General features: G+C 42.7%; 3 protein-coding genes across 3 annotated transcripts in view; 1 reads left to right on the top strand and 2 right to left on the bottom strand.

Moving 5' to 3' along the window:
* Nucleotides 1–1,480, top strand: part of LOC131293460 (protein Shroom) — a 183,345-nt gene extending 181,865 nt beyond the window's left edge. The window contains exons 11-12 of the mRNA XM_058321537.1: nt 871–1,137; nt 1,217–1,480. Coding sequence (XP_058177520.1) covers nt 871–1,137; nt 1,217–1,480 — 531 coding nt within the window. The remainder of the gene's footprint in view (nt 1–870; nt 1,138–1,216) is intronic.
* Nucleotides 1,481–3,621: 2,141 nt separating this feature from the next.
* On the bottom strand, nt 3,622–6,239 carry LOC131293461 (gamma-butyrobetaine dioxygenase-like). The gene is made up of 3 exons (XM_058321539.1): nt 5,506–6,239; nt 4,021–4,332; nt 3,622–3,949 (listed from the first exon to the last, which is right to left on the bottom strand). The coding sequence occupies exons 1-3, from the start codon at nt 6,237–6,239 to the stop codon at nt 3,622–3,624; spliced, it is 1,374 nt and encodes a 457-aa protein (XP_058177522.1).
* Nucleotides 6,240–15,118: 8,879 nt separating this feature from the next.
* Nucleotides 15,119–26,910, bottom strand: part of LOC131282527 (TGF-beta receptor type-1) — a 66,338-nt gene continuing 54,546 nt past the window's right edge. The window contains exons 5-8 of the mRNA XM_058312019.1: nt 16,352–16,585; nt 16,036–16,269; nt 15,432–15,955; nt 15,119–15,346 (exon numbers count right to left, since the gene is read on the bottom strand). Coding sequence (XP_058168002.1) covers nt 15,185–15,346; nt 15,432–15,955; nt 16,036–16,269; nt 16,352–16,585 — 1,154 coding nt within the window. The 3' untranslated portion in view covers nt 15,119–15,184. The remainder of the gene's footprint in view (nt 15,347–15,431; nt 15,956–16,035; nt 16,270–16,351; nt 16,586–26,910) is intronic.

Raw genomic sequence — 26,910 nt, forward strand, 5'->3', positions numbered from 1 at the left:
AGTCTCCTCCTACACCTGAGTCTCCGAGGTGGAGCTACAAAGAGGTTGACAAATGTTACCTACGTAGGATGAGAATCTTTCCACCGAAAGTTACCTTCGGGGAATACATTGGATCGGTGCTACACTACCGTCGTATTTGCAGAAGGAAAAAAGTTGCATAACAAATCCCTCTCGTGGCTGATTGATTAACGAATGGAGCACCTACGTCAAATGTTTCCAAGAATGCCATAATCGAGAAAGAGTTCCCTATGTGCTACCGTGCTTCTGGTTGTGTTTTACGCACGAATTTGTGTTACTGTAATTTTTTCATTACAATTTCTGTATTTTCATTAATTTTAACATAGCTTTTCGTGTCAGGTCCTTTTTTGAATAATTTTTTAAATTAAAAATCATGATGCTCTGCTTTTATTCAGTTACGTCTATGTACGAAAGAGTTGCAACTTTTAAATGAGCTGGATAAGAATGTAGATTAATTTACTAACAAACCAAATTAAAAATATTTGGTGAATCTATATGATAGATATATAAAATCGTTAAAAGAAGAGAATTATAAAGAGTCAAAAATATCGGGCCGATATTATACAAGGATGGTTTACTACATATGAAAATAAGTGCTTTTGCATAGTTAAGATTTTGTCGCTGTGTTGCACGGAAAATAATTTATGTTCGATTAATGATTTTGCTTTTTATCTAGCCTTAAGCTAGATTTATTCTAATTTAAACTGATCTTTTCACGCATGATTTATGTTGCTACATATTTGTCACGATCATGCTAAAGATCGAACATACTGAGAACAAATGAAACGAAAATGATCAAAAGTAAATTGCTAATTTTGGCACCTTTTTCTTTCATTCATTCTGCACTCACAGGAGGAACTTGTCCAACGTCTTGGCAAAAAGCTACTAGTCCTGACGAACGAACAGACGAGCATCGCAGAGGAGAGCAACGCCAACGATCTGCTCGGCAACGATGTCGCGCTGAAGGTGACGCAGAAGGTGCGCCCAACCGACGCCTCCAAGTTCCGCTCGTACGTCGATGACGTCGGTTACATCACGATGCTACTCCTGTCCCTGTCCGGCCGGTTGGCCCGTACCGACAACGCACTGCACAGCATTGAGTCGAACCACCCGGACAAGGTATGGAGTACTACACGCCTGGCATGCCGGCGTACCACAAGGCGGTGCTTACTGATACGATTCATATTTGCCATTTTAGAAGATCCTGGAAGCGAAACGGGAACGACTGCTCGAGCAGCTGGACGAAGCGAAGCAGCTGAAGGACGACATCGATCGGCGTGGGGCGATCATCGCACGCATCCTCGAGCAGGCCCTCACGATCGAGGAGTACGCCGACTACGACTACTTCATCAACATGAAGGCGAAGCTGATCGTTGACTCGCGCGAGATCGCCGACAAGATCAAGCTCGGCGAGGAGCAGCTGGCGGCGCTAAAGGACACGCTGGTGCAGAGCGAATGTTAGCCTTAAGGGGGAAGGAAGGGGGATCGATTCTTAAGCAAATGCTAGTGTCTAGTAGTGATGAGGGTCACCGTGATTTTAAAATGGGTTAAACGGTAAACGGGCCAGCTACCAAAAACCTCAACCTTTGTTCCCTTTGCGATGTACGGGGGGAAAGGGAAGCAGCGGTGCCTGTGTACGGCCGTCCCACTGTCGATGTATGTTTGGCTGTTTGTTCTTTTCTCTCGAATATTTTAAGTGGTTCTGTTCAATGTGTGTATGTGTGTTGCAAGGAAGAAAAAAAATTGAGATAAGGCAAGAAGAAAACATTTGATGATTAGAGTCCAGCGACCCGTAGGTAGCTTCCGAATACCAGAATGGTGGAAGTGAAGGCATTTTTCCGGTTTTTGTACATAAAAAACACACATACACACAAACAAACAGATACACATAGGTCTGATAATCCTTTCTGTAATTAGTCAAACTTCCTGCCCGTCTGCTTCTTAGGATAACGCGCATAGTTATATGATTCTCTTTGTACGCTTCAAACTCCTTACTTTTATTCATATTTTGACTTTCAAATGTATTACAACGAAGAAAGAATTTTCTTTAAAAAAACACACACACACCTTTTCATCGCTACCCTGTACGGTTATTCCCTTAACGGATCAAGTTCTTGCATTTCAACGGAGAGAAGTTGAAATTCAAAGAGTGTTGCACCGCTTTCCACCACCCTTCTGTCCTCGTTTTATACCCGGTATGGAGAAGTCATTTTTTTCATTGCATAGTAAAAAAAGAAGATTGCACCATGGTTTGTTTGTTTTTGGAGAAATCCTTCCTCTTTTCCAACCCGCTACGAAAAACCATCCTATGATCCTTCCTTCCGGTGTGTTGTGTTCGTTCGTTCTTCGTATAAAGGATAGCATTTTATTCCCGATCCAGAATGTTTTGCCTACCGTCGTCGCCTACTGAAGCGTTGCCACGACACGGGGAAAAGAATAGAAACATACGATATGGTGCTTACAATCGTTTACTTAAAAAAAGCATTGGGGTCACAGTAGGCGAGAAGGCTAATCTATTCGAAATAGTTTGCTACGGGGCGGAAGGATATTCGTTATCAGAAAGCTAACAAGAAATGAAATCGAGAAGCGCTCGAAACAAGTTTTCGAACGTGGTGAAAGAAATCGAAACGGAAGATAAAAAAACTAGCATTGCTTGTGTGGTTTTGTGCATTGTGTTAGCGCATAGGCTTATAATCATACTCTATTGTGTTACGCGGTATCCTTAAGGGTGTTTAGAGGGAAAAACGAAAGGGCGAGAAAAAATGTTTGGCAAGTATAAAAAAGCAGGCGCCAATCGAGGAGAGAGACACAAGCAGAAGGAGAATCAAAAGAAGAAAGAGATATTGTGATTTTATGGAAACTATTTTTTAATCGATCGTCCTATGCAAATCAATTATAATTATGCACTTAGACTTAGGGAGCATAGTTTTATAAACTACTTAAAAAGATCCGAGCAGCGTGTCTGTGTGCGCGTACGTGTGTATGATAGAGGAAAAGTCGAGAACAAGAGAGAACTGAGAGAAGGCGAACCGTAAAAACGACACATTATACTAGCAATTCCGCCGGATTTGATGCCGGCGATGCTATTTAGCTTTGTTTTTGTTTCATCTTACCTAACTTGGATTTTATTTACACTACACTATTATTATTAGTATTCGTAAACATAATTTGCCGATCGCGATCGTGCGTTTTTTTTTTTTCGTAGAGCGAGGATCCCGTTTAATATTATTAGTCCAGTCCACTAGACCCTTACCTATTTTTTGCGTGTTTGCATGTGCGTGTGTTTGTTTGCATCAGTCGACGATGAAATCGTCCCCGAATTTGAAGATCTTCCGGGACCAGGCAATATCATTAGCTCCTTGCTGTTGGATTAAGTTGTAAACGGAGTGTCCCGCTTTCGATTCCTCTTCTCTCCATTCCGATTCTTCCTCTTTCCGTGTAGCGTGTAATTGAAGCAATTAAATGAAGGAAAGCAAACGTTTACTTATAATCTTATATTCAACACCCAACACACTCTCGCTCTCCTCCCATACACCGGCAAGAGAAAACAGAAAATATGATTTATCTTAAAACAAAGGCTGGTTTAATGTGTTTTTTTTTTCTTTAGAGATTAGTGTTTTTCGTTGCCGCCGCTTTAAGCACCCGCCAGCGGGAGTAGATTTCGTCCCAATCGAGATAGGCGCCCACGATGTGCCGGGTGTTCCCGGACGTGTCGGTGTACCCCGTTCGCCCGTGTACCATGCGTACGTTGCTGAACGTAAGAATGTCGCCCGGAGACGTCCGAAACTTTACCGCTTCCCGGTGCAGTATGGCCACGAAGCGTTGCATCGCCCGGTACCACCGTTCGACCCGATCCAACGGCACACTGAAGTGACTGTCGCGCTGGGGTACGCTGTGATTAATCCGCTCGAGACGGCCATCACGACCGATGCTACGGGAAACAGCGAATGGGAGACGTGTTGATAACGGATGCATAACAATCGTGACAGAGCACATTCTCACCAGATGACCGGCGCACGGTAGATACTGTGGAAGGCACCCCCTTCGTCCTCGCCCAGGTCACTCCAGTTGACGAGCGTTTCCGCCAGCAGCCGAAAGTCATCCGGATGGTCGTGGCGCATCCGTTCCGCCACGTAGAACCCATCCGCGATCAGGTTCTCCCCGCCAACGGTGTTCGTGGACTGCACCAGACAGTGCAACAGATTGCAACCCGGTTTGTAGTCGTAGTAGGGCAGGTCGGTGTGCATCTGCAGGGGGGTGGAAAGGTACGCCACGTTGCTGGTGCCCTCCTTAGCTTTCACGATGAATTCCTCACTATCCGGGAGCGGGTGGGAAACAATATATTTACAATAAAATAAAATAAAAGCGGATCGAAATAAATTGTAATATTTTATTATGTGTAAGCCGAAAGAAACACTCGAACGGTTTACGTTTCCGCTTCGATGTACGTGGTATGCATTTTGAAATTTAAAATGTTACACAAATGTGGAATCCCTTTGCTATATTACTTGTAACAAAATAAATCAATATGTGGACAAATACTCGAATGTTTTGCGTTTCTATTCAAAACTCCGAAATAACCATTTTTAATAATATTCCAAATAGTTCAAAAATGTATTATTAGTAGCACAATAAATAACAAAAATTCAATATTATTTTAAAGAAAGAAACACTCGAAAGATAAACGTTTCCATTGCGATGAACCATTGTTATGAAACGCGAAATAATTTAAAAATGTATTATTACACCTGTAGTGTCAATACAATAATTGAATATGATTTTAAAGAAAAAAAAAATCTCTAAATATATGTTTCCTTTCGATGAATGACCGTTATTATCCGAAATGTATCTATTATAAAATCCAAAAAGTTTCTAAAACTTACTATGCACGACATTGAGTCGATTTTAATAACTTAATCTAAAATATTCATCAAAATAAAGGCCAAATTCCCGCTGCATTTAAACCGTTTAAACAATTTTTCTTTTCGGTTCTCGGGAAGGCCGAGCGCGTTTTACCGAATGAAACCGAAGTCGCGCTCGCAATCGGTTTAGGTGCAAATTTTGATTTTGTAACAGGAGCGCAGATCAACCAGGAGGTAACAACCGCTTCTCGTACCGGACCGCTAGAGCGAGCGAGACGTCACACCTGCTCCCGCTAGCAGACTCGCTCACACTAGATGCGTGAGCAGGGTGGTGCGCTTTCCAACGCGTTGCAGGTAGTTGTCTCACTCGCACCACCGGCCGGTATGGAAACGGTTGGAACTGACCTACCGCAACAGCAGCTCAGGTGCTACCTGCTGCTTTTGCTGCGACCCGCATCAAAAAGGAGCCGAATTGTGGTACATCGGACCGACGTCGTGCCGTGCGAGAAATTGGAACATTTCTTATCCGATTTCAAAGTGACGGTTAGCGCGGGAAAACTTGCAAGCTGCCGTTCTGGCTGGAGTTTTGGATTGAAATTGTGTGCGTTGTGTGAATTGTGCTTACCCGTAGTGTGTTTTTCGGATAAATCCAACCCGCTCGGCCAACCGGCGACATTCGTGCTCCGTCAGCGGTGCTCCCTTGATCATGACCACCCCGGACCGGATCAACGCTTCGATCCACCGTCGCAAAACTTCATCCTCGTGCAGAACCTCCTGGAACTGGAACTCCTGCAGTACCTCGCCGGCCTCGAACCGTCCCGCGCCCCACAACACCGGATCCGGACGGTACCATTCGCGCAGGTACTCCCGCGTGTCCCCTTCGCGAAAGCTTCGAGCTAGCAGCCACGACAACTCGTACACCGACCGATGACCCTCCTCCCAGAGTACCTCCAGTGCATGGCCACCGTCCTGCACCCGCACGTCCTCCACCCGCGCCCGGTCCACATCGAACGTCTCCCAGTTCAGCACGCGACTCGTCGATCCGCGGTGGAAGCACTCGGCACACTGGCAGTTGTCCCGCAGCCAGACGCCGGGAAATTCGAACCGTTCCGTTGCTGAACCGGCCGAAGCGGACGGCACAACGTTCAACACCACACGCGAACTCGCCGCATCGAAGGAGGCAACGCTTATCAGTGGACGCGATGACGTCGGTGCCGGATCAGCGAGACGGACCGCCTCGTCGGACTTTGACCGCAGCAGGCGATTGCGAGCCGTTTCGGAGGTACCAAAAGTGCGCTGACATGGCTTTGTCATAAGGGCATCACAGGAGGAACCGGATACGGTTAGTTGACTAAACATGCCATGGTGACGGCCTACTGTAATGCTCCGAGGGTGTGCCGTTTGAACTATGATGGTATTTGCCAACCTGCCGGATAACGCTAATGTGCGTGCGAGGGACATTTAATTTCGTTAATTGACCGACAACACTGTAAAGTACTTTTACTTCACCGAAAGCGGTTTAAATCATGTATCGAACTTGCTACAAAAGTATTAGAAATGCACACTTCACTTTCCTCACGAAGCGTAAAGGAGAACAAGGGCACAGTTGGCGACGAAAGCAACTATACACTCTGATTAACCAGGACAACGCGCGGGTCCTCCTCGAGAGAATGTCTCGGCACGACTAACGAACGAAGATGCAATCCACAAGGCCAAGTACAGAGTTAAGCAAGCGCCAGATTAAGCCATCCACTCGAGGGCGCAGGCGCGTTATCTTCCTCGCACAAATCCACCCAACAGGCCTCAACAAACAAATTCATTAGACGATAATTTTCTCGTAGTAGGCTGCGTGATAGAAAACACCAAGAAAGTTTCTTTCGTTCATCGTTTTGTTTGCGTACCGACTAAAACTCACAAAAAAACACGGTTTTGGATGTTCCACTTTTTTATAATTTTTTGTTACAAAAAGACAATAATCGATCACGGTTTCTTGTTTTGTTGTTTCATGTTTTTTTTTCTTCTCTCATGTTCTTGATTCATTTATCCTTAAATCGGGGTCTGCACTTTGTTGGTTTGTTTGTTTGTTTGTTTGTTTATCTTTTTTTTCTCGCTCTCTCTCTCTCTGCTTATCTCCTTTCACTCTGTTACTGTTTTTCTGGTTTTTATTTCAGTTAAATTTTTTTCTTCTTATCTTAGAAGGGTGGTTTTAATATTTAGTTTCCACTTCCCGGTCCACACCGGTGCTTGAATCGTTCTGTGCAGCTGCTGACACTTGCCGGAGGGCAACATAAGGAAAAGAATGATTTTTCGAAACACAAAAGACCACACGCTAACAGCACGCAGCAGCGTGTGCTTTTGGTTCGTGTCACATTTTCACATTGGTTTCATGTCTCAGTGTATTTATCATAGGGGATTGTTTTTAATCAATATTTTACTTTACTTGCTACCATTCTATATCTTCTTCTCCGGCATACATGTTTACGTTTTCCCGTATTTCTCCACATTCGAAAACACACGTTTCTGTGCTAGTGTGTGTGTTTTTGGGGTGAGTTTAGTATCATCTTAATTCCACACAGGAAACTCGTTTAATCCCGTTTTATCCCTAATGCTCCCATCTGCCCATTTCGTTTTGGCCTCTTTGCCAAAAATCAACATCTCCTTTTCCCTGCCGTGACACACTATGCGCCACCAGCACCCGGGTGCGGATTTGCAGTAGCCCAGAGTTTTGTGTTTTATTTTAACCTTCCGCCCTAAACCTCTCCACTAGACCTAGCTTGTACCTAATGTGGGATTATAGTAATAAGAATAATCATGACAATAATATAGTATGATTCGGTAGTGGTTGTGTGTATGCGATAATCATATCGTAATAATAGCAATAATAATAATGTTCATAGTCTTAACCGTAATGAAAGGTATAATAAGATAATTAATGATAATACTAATAATAATAATAATAGTAATAATAAACCTTTTCTTCATGTCCGTATGACAACTTCAGCACTTCTCGTTTTAAACGCTTTCTTTCCATTTCAGCTCAATGTGTCCATTAATTATTCTTGTCTCGTACCACCGCCATTCTACATAAGCAACTTATCGATAAATTGATAGTTGAATTAAGCTTTGCACCTCGTATCTCGTACCATTCAGCCGTGTAGGGAGAAACTATTTGGATAAAACATATCGGAGGAGCCCATTTATCTTCTATTCTCTTCTACAACGATCTCGCTCGACTCAGGTCCACAAAGTGTTTCATTCTCTCTTTTCTTTCGATTTCTTTTCCGAAGCAATAGTTTTCTCGCAGTGCTCACGGGGAAATTGTTAAGTATGTGCGTTTGAAACAACAGGGAAACGATTTTTTTTAACAAAAAGGTCAAATAGAACCTAAAATGCAGAGTGCCGTTTTGCTTTGATTTCAAAAACCACTGGTAGCCAAAGTGTTAATTTTCTTCGCCCTTGCTCCAAACATGTACTCGTTTTGTTTCTTTATTGATTAGCTTTTAGCTTTCCACAATTCCGATTGTTAATCCAAATCTTAGTCTCTTCTTCTCATTCCCTGTTCACGTGTTCAATTGTTTTGACGCGTATCGCTTCCGGGTGTGATCACAATAATGTTTACTTTTAGAGCAAGGGTATTGTTTTACCCACCTTGCTTTTGTTTGTTGCCAATTTGGTGTATGTATGATTTTCTTTCGTCGTTTTAGTTTTTTGCGTGTTCTGAATTTCGTTTTCTATTTTGCCATAGTGATAATTTTCCTTCTCGACCATTTGCTTGCAATCCTTTTTTAAAGAATAGGGGGTGAGATAAAAAAGTTGTTGCAGTTATAGTCACACTGCATGTGAACGAAAACAAGGATATGGACAGTGCACTTAATGGAGTAAAACAAAAAAACATTTGCACTGAGTTTTCTCACCCATTTGCAGGGCTAACAAGGAACGTGTTCCTAACTGCTGGCTAATGCGCTACATGCTTAACTTTCCTTGGAACATTGTAAAATATACGTTGCCTTATAAAACTAATTAGATTTGTGAGAGGATAGATTTATAGGTGCGCCCATTGTTGAGTGTTAGTAAATGTCAAGCAACGGCTCGTGTGACCACCAAACTCTTCCTTTTTCAATACATCCTCTCCCTTAGGGTGCGTACAACTTTAATTATGAAATAAATGAGGTAGAAAATTATAATCGATGTGTACTCCTAGTGGATCCCACATATTGTGTTAAATTGTGTGTTCTAAAACTAACCGCAAGATTATCGTGCGTGTCTTGCTCGATTTCAAGCGTGAATCGTAGCTTTTCAACTAAACTAAGGGTACACAACTTAATTTAAAATAATACACGAGTCTTCAACCGGACTGAAAAGAGTGTTTTGGTTCCTTTTTTCCCTTGAAAAACATTTTTTCATTTGTAAATTATTTTCTTAAGCCCACATTCGCCAACTTTCACTTAACGGTCAAACAATTGCTGAACCATTACTACCAGTATGTTACAAATTGCCATGGCAACGAAAGAAACATTCCGCGTTGCCATGATAATGTTAATTTTACGAGTGCTGGCTTTGGATTCAGAAGGCGTTTGACAGAGTTGGCGTTGGATGAAAGTTGCTAGCTATTATCATGGGTTTTGAAAATCGTTGATTGTATTTCATCCGTTTCCGTAGTGAACTAAGGGAAACCATGATACGCACATCGCGTATGAAATAAATCCGGTGCACTAGCACTGGATCAACGTACGGCAATTAAACAAATTCCACAGGCGAAATAAAAATAACAATGTCTACATGAGCGACAAATGCAACGTGGAACGGGAGGCGGCATAGTAGTCGCTGATGATGGCACACGGCATTAGGACACACAAAAGAAAAGAATATACGTATACCGATGCTTTACGTAAAAGGATCGTATATTCGAGGTATTACTGTTGGTTCAACTATTGCTATTGCCTCTACATGCTAATTAAGGAGCAAATAAAAAATGGAAAGAGAGTAAATGATGAAAGTGACACACAAAACCAAACAGCAGAAAGTGCTACAATCGAACTGCATCGTTGATGTTTTGTTGTTTTAATGTGCACTTCTTCGTCCAGAAAATGGCGGAACTAGTATTTTTGAGCAAATATGATTCGATCAGCCTCAGCTGCAGCTCACTTACGAACCTTTCTTCATCCTAGTCAATCCTCGTATAGATGGGAACTAAAGTCTAGTCTGATGATCCTTATCGTGTTAGCAAATGTTTACAACAGCACTTATCCTTCTTGTCTTCATAGTATTCATTCATCCTTCTCCCGACATATATGTGTAGTGTTTCTGTTTGTTTCCAACAAAATGTCTCTTACATTCAACAACTTTGTAAGTGTGTAGAGTTTCTTTACAGTAATTTCCCTTTTTGTTCTAATTCCGTCTCACTTTCCTCGTTAGTTATACGTTTCCTTCACCTCTGCTCGGGGATGAGCGAGTTTGCTTTGTATAATATTTTGCTTCTGCTTTGTATTGTGTTGCTTCTGTCTGCTTTTCCTTTGTTTTGTTTGTTGCTTCAATTTTCATTATTTGTTATTACTTTTTCTTTTTTTAACATGGTTTAGATGCTCTGGGGGGAAAGGGAGACGGAGGGAATTTGGATAGAATAAATGTCCATCATTTTCGTTATACCAGGTGACATTTAAAGAGTTTTTGTTTTGCTTGTGCCTTCTGTAGGTTTTGAGGGATCGTGCACACTCAATTCCTACAATCTTTATCCATCACTTCGGTGCTATATATTTTTTTCAATCTCCATCAACTTAATTTCTTTCGGACTGATCGAATATGAAAACTTCTTCTATCATGCGCATCTCTCTTTCTCTCTCATCCAACCTTTTTACTCTGTGAACAATATTTTAGAACTTTATATTATACATCAGGTCTGTATTAGCTTCGCTGAGTGCCACGATCAGCTCTTCTTCTTTAGGTTTTATATTTCATTGTGTTTAATTCCAACCGTTTTTCTCTCGTTCTCTATCATGTACCTTCCCAAAAGCAATGTTGTGAAATTGCAGCTCCATTTCATCGTTCAAAGAAAGGGAAAGCGAAAGCGAAACAAAGGAAAAATATGAACGTTGGTTTGTTAATCTTGTAAATATTACAAGAAATATTATTTACTACTCATGAGCTCATTTCATCCAGCCGAGCATTAAAATATCGATGCCAATCGAAAACCGAGCTAGACATTTTGAAACGACCTTTCTTGTTCTTCATGTTCTTCAAAAACATAAAAATATACATAAAATATAACTCAAAATAGATGTTAATGCAAAAAATACAGATACTTGTTTAAAAATTGAAAAGATATGATCACACGTTAGTTTTGCTCGGTATGGTGAAGGTTAAAGATCAGTGAAAACTATTGATATGATGTATTAACTTGTAAAATGGCTATTGTTGAAAGTAATTCATGTGGTAATGTGGATGGAAGTGTTGTGGTTATCATTTTTTTGGTACGGCGGTGTGGCCACACCTAATACTATTGCTGGTTTGTTGGTTAGTCTGTATGTGTGTGTGTGTTGGTGTGTGTTTGTGGAAAACAGTTCCATTTAGTGTTCGGAATTTAACAAAATCCATCATCTCATCGTCGTTTACTACATTTTGGCCCATCCACTTCCGAAGTAAATGCACTTCTGAAGGCTAGTCAGGTTTGCGACATTTTTTTTTACCTTTGTTGGATCGTTATTATGAGATTTGTTTTTCCTATGCTCTCTTCAATCCTTTCAACATTTGAACATCACTAGCACATACATTCGGACACCAACGTCTATTTGAACTACAACTTTGTACCGATCGGTGTAAGGCTCTACGCAAAATGTCGAAGTTCAAAAAAAAGAGTAGATAAGTTCAAAACATGTTAAGATCGCATGTCGTCACTGCTTAAGCCCTTTTTAGTCGACAGTAATTTTCACTCAACGTTATCTGGTATACGCTTTTCGATCCTCGCACTACTAGTAAACTCTCATTACCTTGGTAGCAAATAAAAAATTTCACTTTGCCATGGTAATTTGAGTTTGCAAGAGCTGATTGTAGGTTCAAAATGTGTTTGACAGTTAGCATTAGTGAAATTTGTTATTTTTTCGCGTTGGTGTTTAGAAACGTTAAAAAATTACAGAAAACAAAGCAAAATCCACCTCCTTTTTGGTATATTTGGTACTTTGGATGAAGTTTCAAATCGAAACATTCAAACTGACTAATGTCCTAAAGTTTGAATGGGCCATGTAGTTTACTTATTAGTATAAGCCATTGAAAATGATGAATTCCTCGTTCCGAACAATCTTTGAGGTAACTTTAAAAAGTTCATGATATAGTGCAGGTAGGTGACTGTGATTGAAAAGTAATAAAATGATACAAAGTAGTAACATAAAATAAAATTATTAACAAGAATAATGGAATCATGTGAGTAGCTGCATTAACAATATTGTATCGTTGATAGTATCAGTAAAGTATTTTTTCTCATTTACACACGCTTGTCGCCTTCCTGATCCTCTTCCTACTTGCTTGTACACTGCGTTCACCCTCGTTTGTAGCAATCTATTTTTCCAGTCATATAAATGCTGCATTTGCTCTATTCTTTCCAAAATCCAAAATTGTTTCCTTATAAGTTTGCACAAAGTTAAATGTGTGATTTTTTTTATCAATGCAAGTTGCTGCACTAGCATCCAACATACTTCTTCACTTTCATACATTTATTCCATCCTCTGCTTGCAAACATGATCAAATAATCCTTCTTCGGGCTTCAAGTTGACTTTGATGATGGCAGGAATTGGACTGGATTGGGAGGTTTCGTGTTTTCGAACTGGAAGAATGTTTGGCAAACGGTATGATTGTTCAGGTTCTGCACTTCATTAGCAATACATTCGCCACCAACATTGCCACCTCTAGCTTTGCTCATTATGCTTTGTTAATCTGTCCGACGGGTTGGTTTTTCCTCGAGCACCGAGACAGCGGAGCTAAAACCACCGGAGGTCTGAGCAGATGAATTTAATACCTTATACTTATCTGAACGCAATAGGAAGGATGTAAGAATGGCCTCTGGGTGGCAGGAAGTTGCAAACGGCAATCCAATCCCCACGGCACTTTCTGTCTTTGGGAGGCTCTCCCCTGCCAACAATGTCTGTATAATCTCGTATGTACGATTAGGTTTGTGAATTTGTTTGTTAGTTTTTGTTTTGTATTGAGTGTTTTCATTTAACGGCAGTATCATGTTGCATTATGAACATTATTGATTTCCTCGGATGATTTTCCATCGATCACGCGCACTGACCTGGGTATTTCTGAGCAGTTTTTCAATAAAGCCTAATTGGCCCATCTGTGCTGGCTTCAACGCGGGTACGAATAGGGGTTTCTCTTATGAACTGGGTTTTTTTTATCATTGTTGTGTTTGTTTAGCTTCTCTCTAAAACACAGCTACTGTACTCTAGACTTTTACATTGAAATATTGGTATTTAAACGTGTCTTTTCTTGTTTTGTTTTTGTTGTTGTTGTTGTTTCTGTTGATTTTGTATTGTGCATATCGTTTTCCTTTACCCTTTCCAGTGTGTTATGTATGTATGTAGTGTTTGTTTCGTGGAAGCAATCGATACAGGTAATGTTCCAGTTTGTTGGTTTTCAATTTGTTATTACATGCTTAGATTCTCATTTTGGTACACATTTTCCTGAGCTTTAGCAACGCCACTATCGAAAGCTCTCCCCCCTCTTCTTACAACAACATTGTAACTTTCCCGCAGTGCCACGCATCTTCCAAGCAAAATATTTCATATGCACCTTCATCTGCAGCGCGTCCTTTCGTTCGCTATATATTTATCTCATTCAGGTCAACGTGTCGGTTAATTTTTCCTGTGGTTTGTAGCATTGAAAACGATCAAAACCAGTGAAAAAACTGATACCGAAAAACTGCATGTGATCGAAGAATTAAACTTACACATACAACACATACATTGAAGATCATCAAAATATAGTCGACATGAATAAATTCCATCAGGAGTTTTCCATTCCGGTTAAATGGTGTATACGGTAAACCAATCCAATAGCCAATACAATCTCCTACAGCGAAAACTTGTTTCTACAAACACTACGGATGTGAATTTTGCTTCGCTCTAATGTAATCTTTTGTTTTTTTTTGTTTCTGTACACACCTTGTTTTATATTCAATAGTTATTTTTTCTTTTCTTCATTTTGCCGGAAATTTATTTCCGTTCTCTTATTAAAAATTGGAGGTATGAGAATGTTTTGTTTGTTTCGTTTTCAATCGGTTCCTTGTAGCCATTATTTCCATTCAATCTGTCGTCTTATTTTGTTGATGCGTTGTTTCTGCTCGACACAATATTGTGTCCCATTTTGTTCTATGTTAGTTTTTCGTAAATTATGCTTGTTTGTGTCGTGTATGCATGTGCTTTTTTTTCCTAATCCTTCTTTTGCTCTGTTCTCTGTTGCTTGGCGGAGGTTGGTTGGCGGTTTGTAAAAAATGGGGTGTGGATATGTTTCTAGTCTTTGTTTGCCGGTTTGTTGGTTAGTTGGTTGGTTGGTTTGGGACGCGTAGTTTGTGACCACTACGCCAGGTGGAATAAAACGTTCAACTTAAAAATGTTAGGCTACGGGATTTGCACGTGCCGCCCCTCGGTCATAATGGCTTCCTTTTTCGTTGAATAATGAAAAAATAAATATGAATGTTTTCTTCACGGTGCACATGTAAAGAACCGGCGCAGAGAGGACAAACTCTCCCACACGGTTAGTGGTGCACTTACGGCAGCATTTTTTCGGTCGCAGTCGCTACACAACTACTCACTCTCATACCGTGGAAAGGGTGGCAATATGTCTCCCCCTTGTCTACTAGCGTACCTCATTCACACAGCCTTTCAGCAATCACCCATCCTGTACATACACAGTTACACACATTACATACACACTCCCTCACTCTAGTGTTCGGGCTTACTTACAGCTACAAGAAACATGCAACACTGCCACATCTCGCAGTGTCTTCTTAGTTAGGCTTACGCACTAATAGGTCTTACGATTAAAAATGAGTCTTAGTTAGTTAGCTGTGTGTTTGCGGTTTTCACTCTGTCTCTATGTTTCGTTTCCGTTGTTGTCCGTCTTGCGGAACACTCCAGCTCATTTATCCCCAGCCCCTGTGTGTACATTTTTGCTGATTACACTTTTGCTGAGGGTGTTGAAGAACCTCAAATTCATCCCTTAAGTGGCTATCGGGGAGGCTCACAGAGAAATGAAATATTTTGAATGATACCCTAAACAATGTATACCTTCTTACCACCTAAACGAGCTAACGTTTAGCGAAGGATGGCTAACGTTTTCTTGATCCTGAGCGATGAGAGGCGGGCGGCCGGATGTTGGTACCAGCATTCTTTCATCACCTTCGAGATCGCGTGCAGTGTATCGCAGGCAATCCATTTGCTCGGTATGCTGGGACGTAGCTGATCCACACAGACAACCTGTTCGAGGAGAGGCAACGGAAGAATATTATCGTTAGCATACGTTTGTTGCCCGCTCGAAAAGGATAAATCCCAACTGGCGTACCTTTCGCATCTCCTCGATGGTGGGATCGGGCTGTACGACGTCGAAGAAAGGCAGCTGGTACTCTTCGTAGACACCGTCGACGTTACACCGCCGCGCGATCTCCCACAGGACGAGCCCGAACGCGTACACGTCCGCCCGCTTGAACGAATCGAACTGATTAACGTTGATCGTCTCGTCCAGCACCTCCGGGGCCATGTAGCGCTTGGTGCCGACACGATGCGTCGACGGCGTGTCCACCGTGTCGGTGGCGACGATGTGTCGCACCGCCAGCCCGAGGTCGCCTATGCAGCAGGTGAGGTTCGACTTGACCAGAATGTTCTTCGACTTGAGATCTCGGTGGGCGATAGCCGGTTTGCCCCGGGTGCCGACGATATCCATGTGCAGATGGGCTAGGCCGGTCGCGATCGAGTACGCCATCTCGAGCATCGTATCCGGATCGACGTAGCGTGCGGTAAGGAAATCGAACAGCGAACCATTCTCGTGATAGTCCGTCACCAGCCAAAGTTGCGTCCAGGTGCCGTTGTCTAAGGGAAAGTTAAACACAAACACAGTTTTAATACCTGAAATTTTGCACCGTGACCTCCCGACCTTTCCGGACCCTTACCCTTATTGTCGGCAGCGATGAAACCGAGAATGTTTTCGTGGCGCAACATGATCGTCTGATAGATTTCCGCCTCCCGGGACCAGGAGCACTCCTCGCGGCTGGAGAAGATCTTCACCGCGACGTTCTCGCCGCGCCATCTGCCGCGCCACACCTCACCGAAGCGCCCCTTGCCAATGACCTCGACCAGCTGAATCTGACGAGCGATAGAACGTTGCACCAGCAGCGGAAGGCCGGCTGAAAAATTGAATTAATTTCGCAAGAAAAATGTAAAATTAGTTTTCCGTAAGCGGCCGCTAACATGACGTCGACGACTCACCTGAACCCGAACCGGACGTCGTCATCTCGATAAAGTCCTGCAGTGTCGTGTGCCCGTTCAGGATGGGGTAACTCGCGCCGCACACCGAATCCTCCGGCAGAATTTGACGAGCCCCACTGTTGCGCTTCCGGCGTGTGCGCCAAAGCAGTAGCATGCCTGCCGAAATTATCACCGTAAGGATGACCAGCAGGACGGGGACCACGAGCGGAAACGGCCACTTCTCCTCTGTGGGTGCTGTTTACACGTATAGTGTAGCAATCATTTCCAATCGGTACCGATCGTTTGGTGAAGCGCCAGGTGAGTGGGCAAATGGGAAAAGTTTGATTAGAAAATGTCTACCGAAAGCACTTGCGAAGAAAACGGGGAGAGAGATTTACAGAAGGGAGAAGATTCGGGTTTGGGACAAAAAATAATAAAAAGGCAGTGTTTTTTTTTTTTTTTTTTTGTTCGGAGGCACACACGTTGGAGAATGGCAACAAGTGGGGTGTTTTTACTTTTTTTATTATTATTTTTTCATCTTGCATCTACACACTAACAACAGGGGATCACAAGGGAAAGCGGATCGTGATTTTTTCATAATTTTACTGACCTCATCGAATAAGGTTGGCAGAATTATGGAGGCGCATGGTACGCTACCCTTTGTGAAGCCCCACGGCCGTGAGTGGGTACTCGAACACGACAAGTTATATTAATCGAGTGCAAAAAAAACAATCCCACATACATACACACATACACAAATACGAACATGCATATCGGGTTAAACAAAAGAAACATTTAAATATAGAAAGTCTAGCACTAGTCCAACGAGAGAGCGACAGTAGAGGAGGCAAAACGGAAAGTGCAGAAGTAAAAGACACACAGACACACACACACACACTCAAAAGCAGGCAAAAGTTTGTGCAAATCCTATTTGAAGTTAGTGAAGCGTTAAAATAAAAACTAAAACCATCGTAGAGCAAACAAGGGGATTAGAGTATCATTCACGTGTTTTTACGACGACGTGGACTACGGACGATAACCACCATCACCGAAATTATACACTCCTTCTGGGGAGGGGGGTTAAGGAAAAACATACCAACATGCACATACACACAGACACACACGGAGCATTCACATGCACTCACAGCGATGGCGAAAGGCGGCAGCTTAAGCGAAATGTTATTAGATACGCGCAAGGAAGCACTGGCTTGTGAAAGTGGAACCCAGAGCGTGTGCAACATTATAGGTGGACAGTGTGTAGTAAAGTGCAAGCAGTTAACGAGAACGGGGGAGCATGCAGTGAGAAATGAGGAAAATTTTGGCAGAGAAAAACAAAACTCACAAATTGTACGCCACTAAAGACGTGCGTAAAAACATGGCATGGAAAAGTAAACCCGTTTGTCCGGGGGAAAGGGAAAACAGACAGCTTTTCATGAGTAGGTAGATTTTTTTTTTCTGCCCTTTTCCTTGTAGGGTTTGTAAAATCCTCCCACAATCTCGGTGAACCCTTATTTCACGCCAAATTGTTCCCGTGGTTTCATTTTACGAAGATCCTTTTCATTTTTATCTTCCTTTGACCCGCTTTACAATGTAACGCCGCTTCGTGATTTTATGTGCGGGAAAAGCGCGTATGTAGTCGTAAAACAAGTAACTTGAAGGCGATATGGAGAGGGCGACGGCATGTTTGCAGCACAACCACGTACCGTACGGGTTTATTCCTTCGATCTTGCATGTTTGCTTGTTGGAAAACGCAAGCATAAACAATAAAGTTTCCCGCAAGATGTATGGAGGAAGTGTGCGAGCATATAAAAAGTGTACACACATAATTGTTGTTTATCGATGCCGACCGATGAATATTAATCTGCCAAACTATTCCTTGCTGTGTATAAAATAAATGCTCTACCTGAACAACTTTCACTATATTAAATCTTCACGATCACTTTATACTCTTCTACCGATTGCCAACTCGCTTTTCCTAAGTTTTCGTTCTTCAAAGCATGCCATGATGGGATCGATCATCCGTCAAAGAGGCTCATTGGCCGTCCAATACACATTTTCCGGCATTGCTGATGTTTTAAATATTTGTATGCTTTGTTTTATGTTACAAAATAAACCTTTAGAAACAATACTACAAAAGAAGAAAAGAAAAGCTCACATTTTCGTATCAAAGCATGAGAACAGAGGAGAGTGTTGAAGGCATAATAGAAGCAGCATCATATAAACTAATAAAACGGATCGTGCATAAACAACATAAGGTTTTCCTCGGGCGGCTGTAAAAGGCTGTGGAATTTATGTTTTTTTCAACGTTACTTTACCGCCACTGGCTTCTTAGCGATTCGCGAAAGAAAAACACGTAAACAAGCGGACCGAAAGTGGTATAAATAAACTATCCGGCGCGTGTGTTCGGTTCTGGAAAGAGTAAAAGAAAAACTCCCGCAAGACCACCAAACACCAAAGCCTTAGAAGCGAACCGAATCAACAATCGTTATTTATATGCGTGCCAATAAAAGGACATGCCGCTGAGGGCGTGTGGAAAGAATGGCTTTTGCGCAAAAAGAAAAGAAGAAGAAGAAGAGACAAACATGAATCTTTTCGACGCTCGTGAAAAACGGTTAAGACCTTGCTCGGTAAAGTTAAGCTAGGATTCGTATGCCCAAAATTGAAAGCTAGGAAAGCAAAACAAACATGCAAAAAGGTAAAGAAACAGAGGTGATTTACATTGGAAGATAGAAAGTTGTATGGTAGAAACAATGGCATACAAAAGGAAACCTTTTGATGAATAGTAATGGTCCAGAGTAGTACACAAAAACCAACGATTGCGTGCAAAACAGGGAGAAGGGAAAAAGAATACAATTGCGTGCTTCTTGTACTGACTGAGCCAAGCGAGCAGTCGGCACATGTTTGAACTTACTCAATGACGAATAGTGGGAAAAGAAACCCTTAAAGTTTTGTTCAAAACAGCTCTCAACAACTCCCTCCGCAAAAGATTTAACCATTTCATAAACAATACATAATCCTTTTAGCATCTTATGAATCCTTCTGTTGTTTTCTTTTCCTTTATACTAGTTTCAACTTTCTTTTCTTCGTTATTACTCGCCTTCTCGGCCTCCACCAAACCTTTTAATGTAAAACTTTGCGCAACACGCACATAATGCGGAATAACGTGAACAGCTACTAATTGGCTTCTCGGAGCTGGTGAGATGTGCGGTTTATGGCCGGTTGAGATTTCACGATAACTTTCTCCCTTTTCGAGGAAGCAAAACCGCTGAAAAGAAGAAAAAAGAACGCGCTCAACCATAAAACATGACCTCGTCTTCTCCATTTTGCCCTAAACTATTACAACTTATAAGCCCCTATTAGCATATTTATCCGCGCGGGTCTGAAATTCTGAATTAATTTATTTTTTCCACGTCCTTTTTTGCGATCGAGTTTTTTGTGCAAGACTTTTCTTATACAACTGATTACACTGTACGCCGCTTTCGAAGAGTTTAATCAAACGGTCTAATTCTATTTAAACTGTGTGGAGACTAGTTCTACTGATCTGAGTCAGTAATATTTCATTTCCATTGGTCTACCTCAGCTCACGCCTATGCTATTAATCTTCCTCAGGTTTATAAGTATGATCACCTAACACCATGGGGGAGCTCTCGAAGTAGCAACAACACCAATGGACAATAATTGCTCACTTGCCATTCCACTTCCCCAGAAGCCTCAAGAGACCCAATGATGCTTGAAGTCGGCCACAAGTCGCAAGTAAGAAAAAAAACTACGAAAGTAATACGCGTGGGAAATCGGGAGGAAAAGCTCCCGAAGAAATCGTTGTTCGCCCGGTGAAACCAAGCAGAAAGCACGACCCAAGCCACACATACGCCCAGTGTTTGTTTGTTCTTACTGGCTGACTCGTGATTGATGTGTGTGCCGGTGGCTTACCACGAATGGCAAGTGTTTTTCTTCCTCTCTTGGCTTCATTTTGTTGCGGTGTCTGAAGATAAACGATACGCTAACAGCATCCTGACACGCGCTGAGCCACTGCGAATGTATATAGCCAAACACTTCCCTCGGCACGGTGAGGGCTCCTTAAAGTACTTTGTTTTCGGAGTATTTGAAGTCCGTTCGGGGGCGGAACAACAAACTCTTCTAAAAGTCACGCCGTTGAAATCCGAAAACGGATGGACCATTCGCGTTTTGTTTTTCCAACCATGTATTTCACATCGTATCTCCTGTCATAACCTCTGTTCCGGTAACGGCAACTTGCAGGTCGAATTGGTCGAAGTTTGATTGGATCGATTTCGAGGTAAACCGATCAAAAACACGCTGACATCGTGCGACCACGCATACGCATAAAAACAATTTTCCCAGCTTCCACCAAACTTGGAAGACACAGGAAAGAGAAACGTAAGACACAATAAAATAAACCATTCAGTAATCTACATAGCTAAAACAATGCGCACACAGGACACACTTGTATAAAGAGGCAACTAATAATCTTCCTAAGTTAGATAAAAAGCGTACGGAATAGCACCGGAGGAAGTGGTCGCATAATCCAAGTGAAAAGCAAAAGGATATACACACATACAGACAAACACTACTTGTTTCCCTCCATTGGTTCAAAGTATTCTTTTTTGCGAAGAAAACGCACGTTTAGCGTAACGATTATGGACAAAAGTTTAAGTGCTCGGTTTATGCTAAACTGCTCTGATATGATGACGCTGGTAATGCTGCCGAGGGAAAACGCCACAGACAAACACTACCAACGGAATACACTAATCTTTCCCACAAATGTCCTGTTTCTTGTGGACGGGCTGAGATCAATAGAAGTATTTGCAGCTCGCAATCGAATGCAGTTGAATTTAGATTAGGTACTTGTGTATAAAAATAATTTAAAATATTTAAGTATCGAATTAATAAACGTCCGTCTGCATATCTTCAGCATTTTCAAATAAAAAATATCTCAAAATAAAATGAAAAATAGCTGTGCTTTAAAATGTGAATGATTAATGCATGCAGCATTAACATTTGTTTCCATCTTCTCAACTACACTCATTAACCACCAAGCGAATGTATTTTTTCCCTTCTTTTTCTCTCCGATTCCTTTCGCTACCCAAAAGCTACTTTTGGAAGTCATTTGTTTTGCCAAATGGTTCACGAAACCACTGCAACACTATTTTCTTCCTCGAGCGTTGATAAATGATTCCACCAGCACCCTTCCGGGACACCTCTTTCCCACCACCCGCAACAAATGTATCGATAAATAACAAACAGTGCCGGGCAAACCGTTTCCCTCCGAATCGTCTATTTCGTGTGGCCGGACGGATATACGCTGGAACGGGTTCAGTGATTTCGGCGGCGTAGTTCGTAAATTGGTTAAAATATTGTCTGCGGTCAGGAGCGACCGATAGACCGATAGTAAGAAAACGCTACGATGACGGAGCATTTGGATCCGAATGTTTTTCCCTCTTTCGGCTGCAGCATGGAAAAGCACGAATGTTGTACACCGACGAAGGCAACACACGGGAATGGAGGGAGCATTGTTTTACTGGATGAAATAATAGTTTGATTTTGCAGTAACACAGTATAAAAGCACGAATAAATTGATTACATATATTTTAACATCGAAATGACAATAATCCCTTTATCCAAATATCCTGGAGCATCATGGCAATCTTTTTGGATTAATATTTTTATGAAATAATATGGTGAAAGTAGTATAGATTGTAATATCTGTAAGTATGATGTTTCACCCCATAAAATATAAGAATATTTATAAAATAAATAAACCACTTAAAATTACCGAACCGACGCAAGTAGACGTTAGTGGATGAGTTTCGGGAATGAAACGGTAATAAACACGCACGATTCATTGGCATGGCACTACACCAGAACAATGGCTCCCTTCAAAAGCGATGATATCGGTGGAGGACGCCAGTGACAGAACGGAAACCGGAATAAATGGACGAATCAAGCTGCCACATCAACCTTTCCTTCTTCTTGGAAGGACACGGCAAAGACGCACACCGTCCACGAGGACGCATTGTGCCTTTTGGCGGGCTCCGATACTCGGAAATATCGTGGCCGCAGGAATATATTGAACCTGAGCGAACAAAAACTGGAGGACAAATAGACGACACGACAGGATACGACGACACGATGGCGGGGAAAGGGGTGGCATAAATGGCGCAGGTCCTTGCCGATATGGATCTAATGGATGATGACGGCCCCTGGGAGACGGCAATGGATTTATGGCGTATTGTTTGTAGCTTGGTTCATGTCAGTAACTTTCGTGGAATTGTTTTTCCACCCCCTCCTCTTCTTTGGGGAATACCTCGATGATGGCCTCGATGGATGTTGTTATACCGATGCGGGGTGACGGTTGCCTTCGAACTCTCACTCGGGTGATGCAAGGTAGTAATAATGGTTATACACCAACATATGACAGCGGTTTAAGTTCGACCGTTCGACACTAAGTGTAGTGGTTGTTGCGTTGCCGAATGCTCTTAATTAATCAATTTGCTCACGAAACGGATGAAACAACACACATACACACACACACTCACGTACACGCACGCACGTTAACCCATTCCAGGTAAAGAGTACGACACAAGTAGGTGGGGTTAGCCCTTAAGAGGAAGATTATCCGATACAACAATATATGGCCGCTAAATATGGCGTTTATTTCCCAACGATGCGAACCGTAGTGTATGTATGAGCTAATAGTTATCGAATCAAAAACACAACACAAGTCAGTCGAAAAGGATGACACCAAACAATGCGATACAGGGTATGATGATGTTGTTGTACGCGAGGATGAGCCACCAGAGAAATGAGCAATTACTTTATGACCAAAACAGACGACGAGAGATAGAGATGAAAATGATATCCCGCGAAAATGTAAAACTTTCTGTTCCCTACGCCCTACGTCGACACGTCACGATACGCAAAGGACACACACCCAGCCAGACACACACACACACCAACACAAGAGACGACGGATTATTCCCTTCACACCGCGCTCGAAACCACCGAAAACCAACAAGCAGCCTTTAGTGTAGCGAAAGGAGACACCGCAATGGAACGGGGATGGATGGCTGGAGAGAGAGAGAGGGAGTAGGGCGAAGTGAGAGATGTCCCACAACCCCCATCCTGGGCGGGCTGGCTCACCTCCATCGACCTTGATATCCAGATTGCAGAAGTTCGGCTCTGTGCAACAACCCATCCAATGCTGTTCGGTGGTGGTCTTCTGCCGGCACCAGTAAGGATCATGCTTCAGGTTTACCTCTTTCTTTTCCAAGCACCTAATCGGCCCGCAAACGCACGAAAGATAGAAATGGATGGGCCGCGGGAGGTGGTTGGTTGTTTGGTTGGTGGTAGGATTGGTAGGAGGGCAGCAAACGTGCATCCGACGGGAATACCAGGAACCGACCGACATTCCGGCGTAGGTTTTGGGATATATGGTGAAATAAAAACAAGTGTATGAACCATGAAAATCGGCCCCGGAAAAGAGGAGAGTTTGGGGGGTTAAGCAAGATTTTGGCTTAATTTTTCGCTTGAACTACTTCGACCGGGAGCGCATCCCTTGGCCGAGCCCTCGACCCCGTCGCCGTCTGCTTCGGGAGGAGGGACAAAAATGTGAGCTTACGTGCTAGCGCCACCACCTGCTTCCCGGTTCTTTCTGGAACCCAGTTCCGCTGGCGTATGTGTATGTTGTTGTAATCAATGGATGGATGGATGGATTGATGATGGATGGGTTGATGCATGAGGCGGCACACTGCGTTCTGATGATCCTTGTGACGAGCGGGAGTTGAGCGAGATGATCACACGCAGATAATGAAAAATAATGAAAGATGTAGGTACGATGATACGGGGGGGAGGATTGAAATGGCATTTCATATCAGCAGAGTGGGGAACCATGGGGCGGAGAGCGGTGAAGAGAAACACGAGGCGAAATAGGAAACCATTAATAAACCCTTCACAACGAAGACACCAAGTAAACGATCCGCCATGCGACCCGTTCCTTCGTGGAAAGGCTTCGAGCTTAATGATAAATGATAAAGCGCAAATAAAGTAAATAATTTTTATTATTTCACAGATTTTGGGCCATTTGCGAGACGGTGGAAGACTTAAATTACCCTGAGAAGTGTTTGCTTTGCTTACAATTAAAAAAAAGGACACGCGCTATCGATGAAGATATGAAGGAAGATACGCAGATGACCAAAGAGATTTAGCAGAGAAATTCAACAAGACCAATGGCTAATTGGGACTGATTGGGCATTTGTTAATTTTCGTTTAGGAACCTCTTCCCCCGCTAGCGAAAAACCGCCTGTACCCAAATATAATATAATATACGAATTTTATTTTCTAATCTAGCTAAAAATATATTTACACAAATGTTTCAGACTAAAGTATTACCACTCTTAGTAGAAATAATTTTCTAATTCAAAGTAACATCACTTGAAAGTCATGAAATTAGACAGAGAGAGATATGTAATGTTGATAATAAACACGGTTATAAGATACATTTTAGTCTAAATCTGAAAGTAAAATTAATACTCTATCTATCTCGATCGTAAAATATACATTTAGATAATCTTATGAAAGCATATTTTCTCATTTCTGTCGACTTTAATTGACGATGGATGGTAAATTAAAGTTCGCGGCACTTATAATTGGCCACCAGCCTGAGGAAGCGATTGTTGCATCGAAGCTAAGAAAAAATTATCTTATAGCACACAAATACATACATACACACATACATACAAGCACGTACACACCGTCAGTTTTTTCGGCTTAAAACGTCGATATTCGAACGAATTGTTTTTCGGGCAAATAATTAAACCGATATGGCAAACCTTGGCGGGTATGCAAAGCGTATACGAGACGGCAGCTGACGCCTTTCTCGCAGACGCCGAACCAACTCAGTGTACTTCCAAAGGCGCCTCATGCCGGCACTGAACTATGAAGATAATTATGCTTGTTATGCGCATTTCTTTGCCTTTGGGTTCGGTTGCCCAAACCCGTGCTCGGTATCTTGCTGGGATGCTGCGACGAACGCGAAGGGAGTTTTAGTATTATTTTCCTGTTGTCGGTGGAAAGTTGGATAGTTTTGGATAAAATTACGAACATATGGCACACTCCGGTAGCTGAGACAACTCCCCATTGCGCTTACGATAATCCCCCGCCGGGGGTACGGATTCGTGTGCCCGCCGTTGGGATTTGTGTATCATTAAATTTATACGCTGGTAAATTATTTCAAATTTGAATTTTATGGTCAGTATCATGCAATCTCGGGCCCGAAACAAATAGGCCGAGAACCAGACACGCGAGAGATGGGGAGGTCAGGCCGCAGTGTGTGAACGGGAGCGGAAACAATGCGAATAAATAAAAGGGTAATGTAAGAGACCGGCACGCCAGAGAGGGGGGGGGGGGGGGGGGGGCATTACAACGCAATTCTCTTTGGCGTTAGAGATAGACGACGGTAATCGGTAACGAACTCGATGATCCCCCGCCCCAAACGGCGTGACTATGACATGGCAAGAACGGAACTGTGGCTGAGAAGCTCGGTTCAGCCAACCCAACCTCCTCCTACTTGGCTGGAGTGAGAGGGAGGGCGGAGCGGAGGAAGTGTCTTGGCTGGTCAGCCAAGGATAACGAGAACGAATTGAAATTGAAATTACGAATCACATCGCATTCGCAGAAGGCGAAGGCGACACCCAAACCGAAACGATAGGCCTAGTATAGGCGGAGATCCGAATTCTTCCCCCGTCTAGCCGGCCCTGCGTAGCCGTGTCTTATCATGCCATCGAACCCCGGCTATCCAAATCCGGTCCCGAAAGAGCAACGGAAAAGACGGCCTCCACAACACTTTGTTGCAAGTCTAGTTCGCGCTGATGTAATGGACCACTCGCACACCAGTCGACGATCGGCATGATCTGGTAGTTCTACTTGGAGCGCCGCTTCACGGTTCACGGCGATGTCAACGTGCAGAAGGAGACGGTACAGAGCGAGCTAGGGGGGTTCGACCCGCTGTGCAAACCGGAGGAATGTGATTCGAACCGATTATAAAATCAAATCACTTTATTATTCATAGGCTCCGCGTCTGGACTTGGTGGCGTTCTCCTTCGCCGCTTAGCGGCCTGTTCCTGTGCATCTGTTTTATACCGAAGTGTTGTTTTATGACCATCTTAACTCATAGGACTTTTTACTCCAATTGCTTCCTTGCAGCCGCCTTCTCCATCTGCTCTTTGCCTTTGCCGCTGATCGATTAATCTAATTTCCAAGTTAAGAGCAAACAAACGACCCGTCTGCCGGTTGTGCTATTCAGAGGGGGATTGAGTACCGTGCGTGACCTGGTCAAACACCTTTTGCGAGTGGAATGACATACCTACGCCAGGGGACCGAGTGCGTCTGCGTGACGAGTAATGGCCAAAGACCTGAACGCTTCATGGTTGTATGGAATTGATTGATTGCACTCAAAGAAAAAGGCTGCATTAAGCGTTATATTCATAACTCTACAGATTTGGTTATCCAATACGTATCATTTAATTTATAGAGATGCTTGAAGATTACCTATTAATAGAACATAA

Source organism: Anopheles ziemanni, chromosome 2, assembly GCF_943734765.1.
Source record: "Anopheles ziemanni chromosome 2, idAnoZiCoDA_A2_x.2, whole genome shotgun sequence".
Taxonomy (NCBI): domain Eukaryota; kingdom Metazoa; phylum Arthropoda; class Insecta; order Diptera; family Culicidae; genus Anopheles; species Anopheles ziemanni.

Excerpts from the sequence above, each read along its gene's own strand:
- LOC131293461 (XM_058321539.1), bottom strand. The coding sequence starts at position 6,239 with ATGTTTAGTCAACTAACCGTATCCGGTTCCTCCTGTGATGCCCTTATG. Across the intron at positions 4,333-5,505 it reads ATCCGAAAAACACACTACGG|TGAGGAATTCATCGTGAAAG; the intron begins GTAAGCACAATT and ends GCTCCCGGATAG. Across the intron at positions 3,950-4,020 it reads TACCGTGCGCCGGTCATCTG|CATCGGTCGTGATGGCCGTC; the intron begins GTGAGAATGTGC and ends TGTTTCCCGTAG.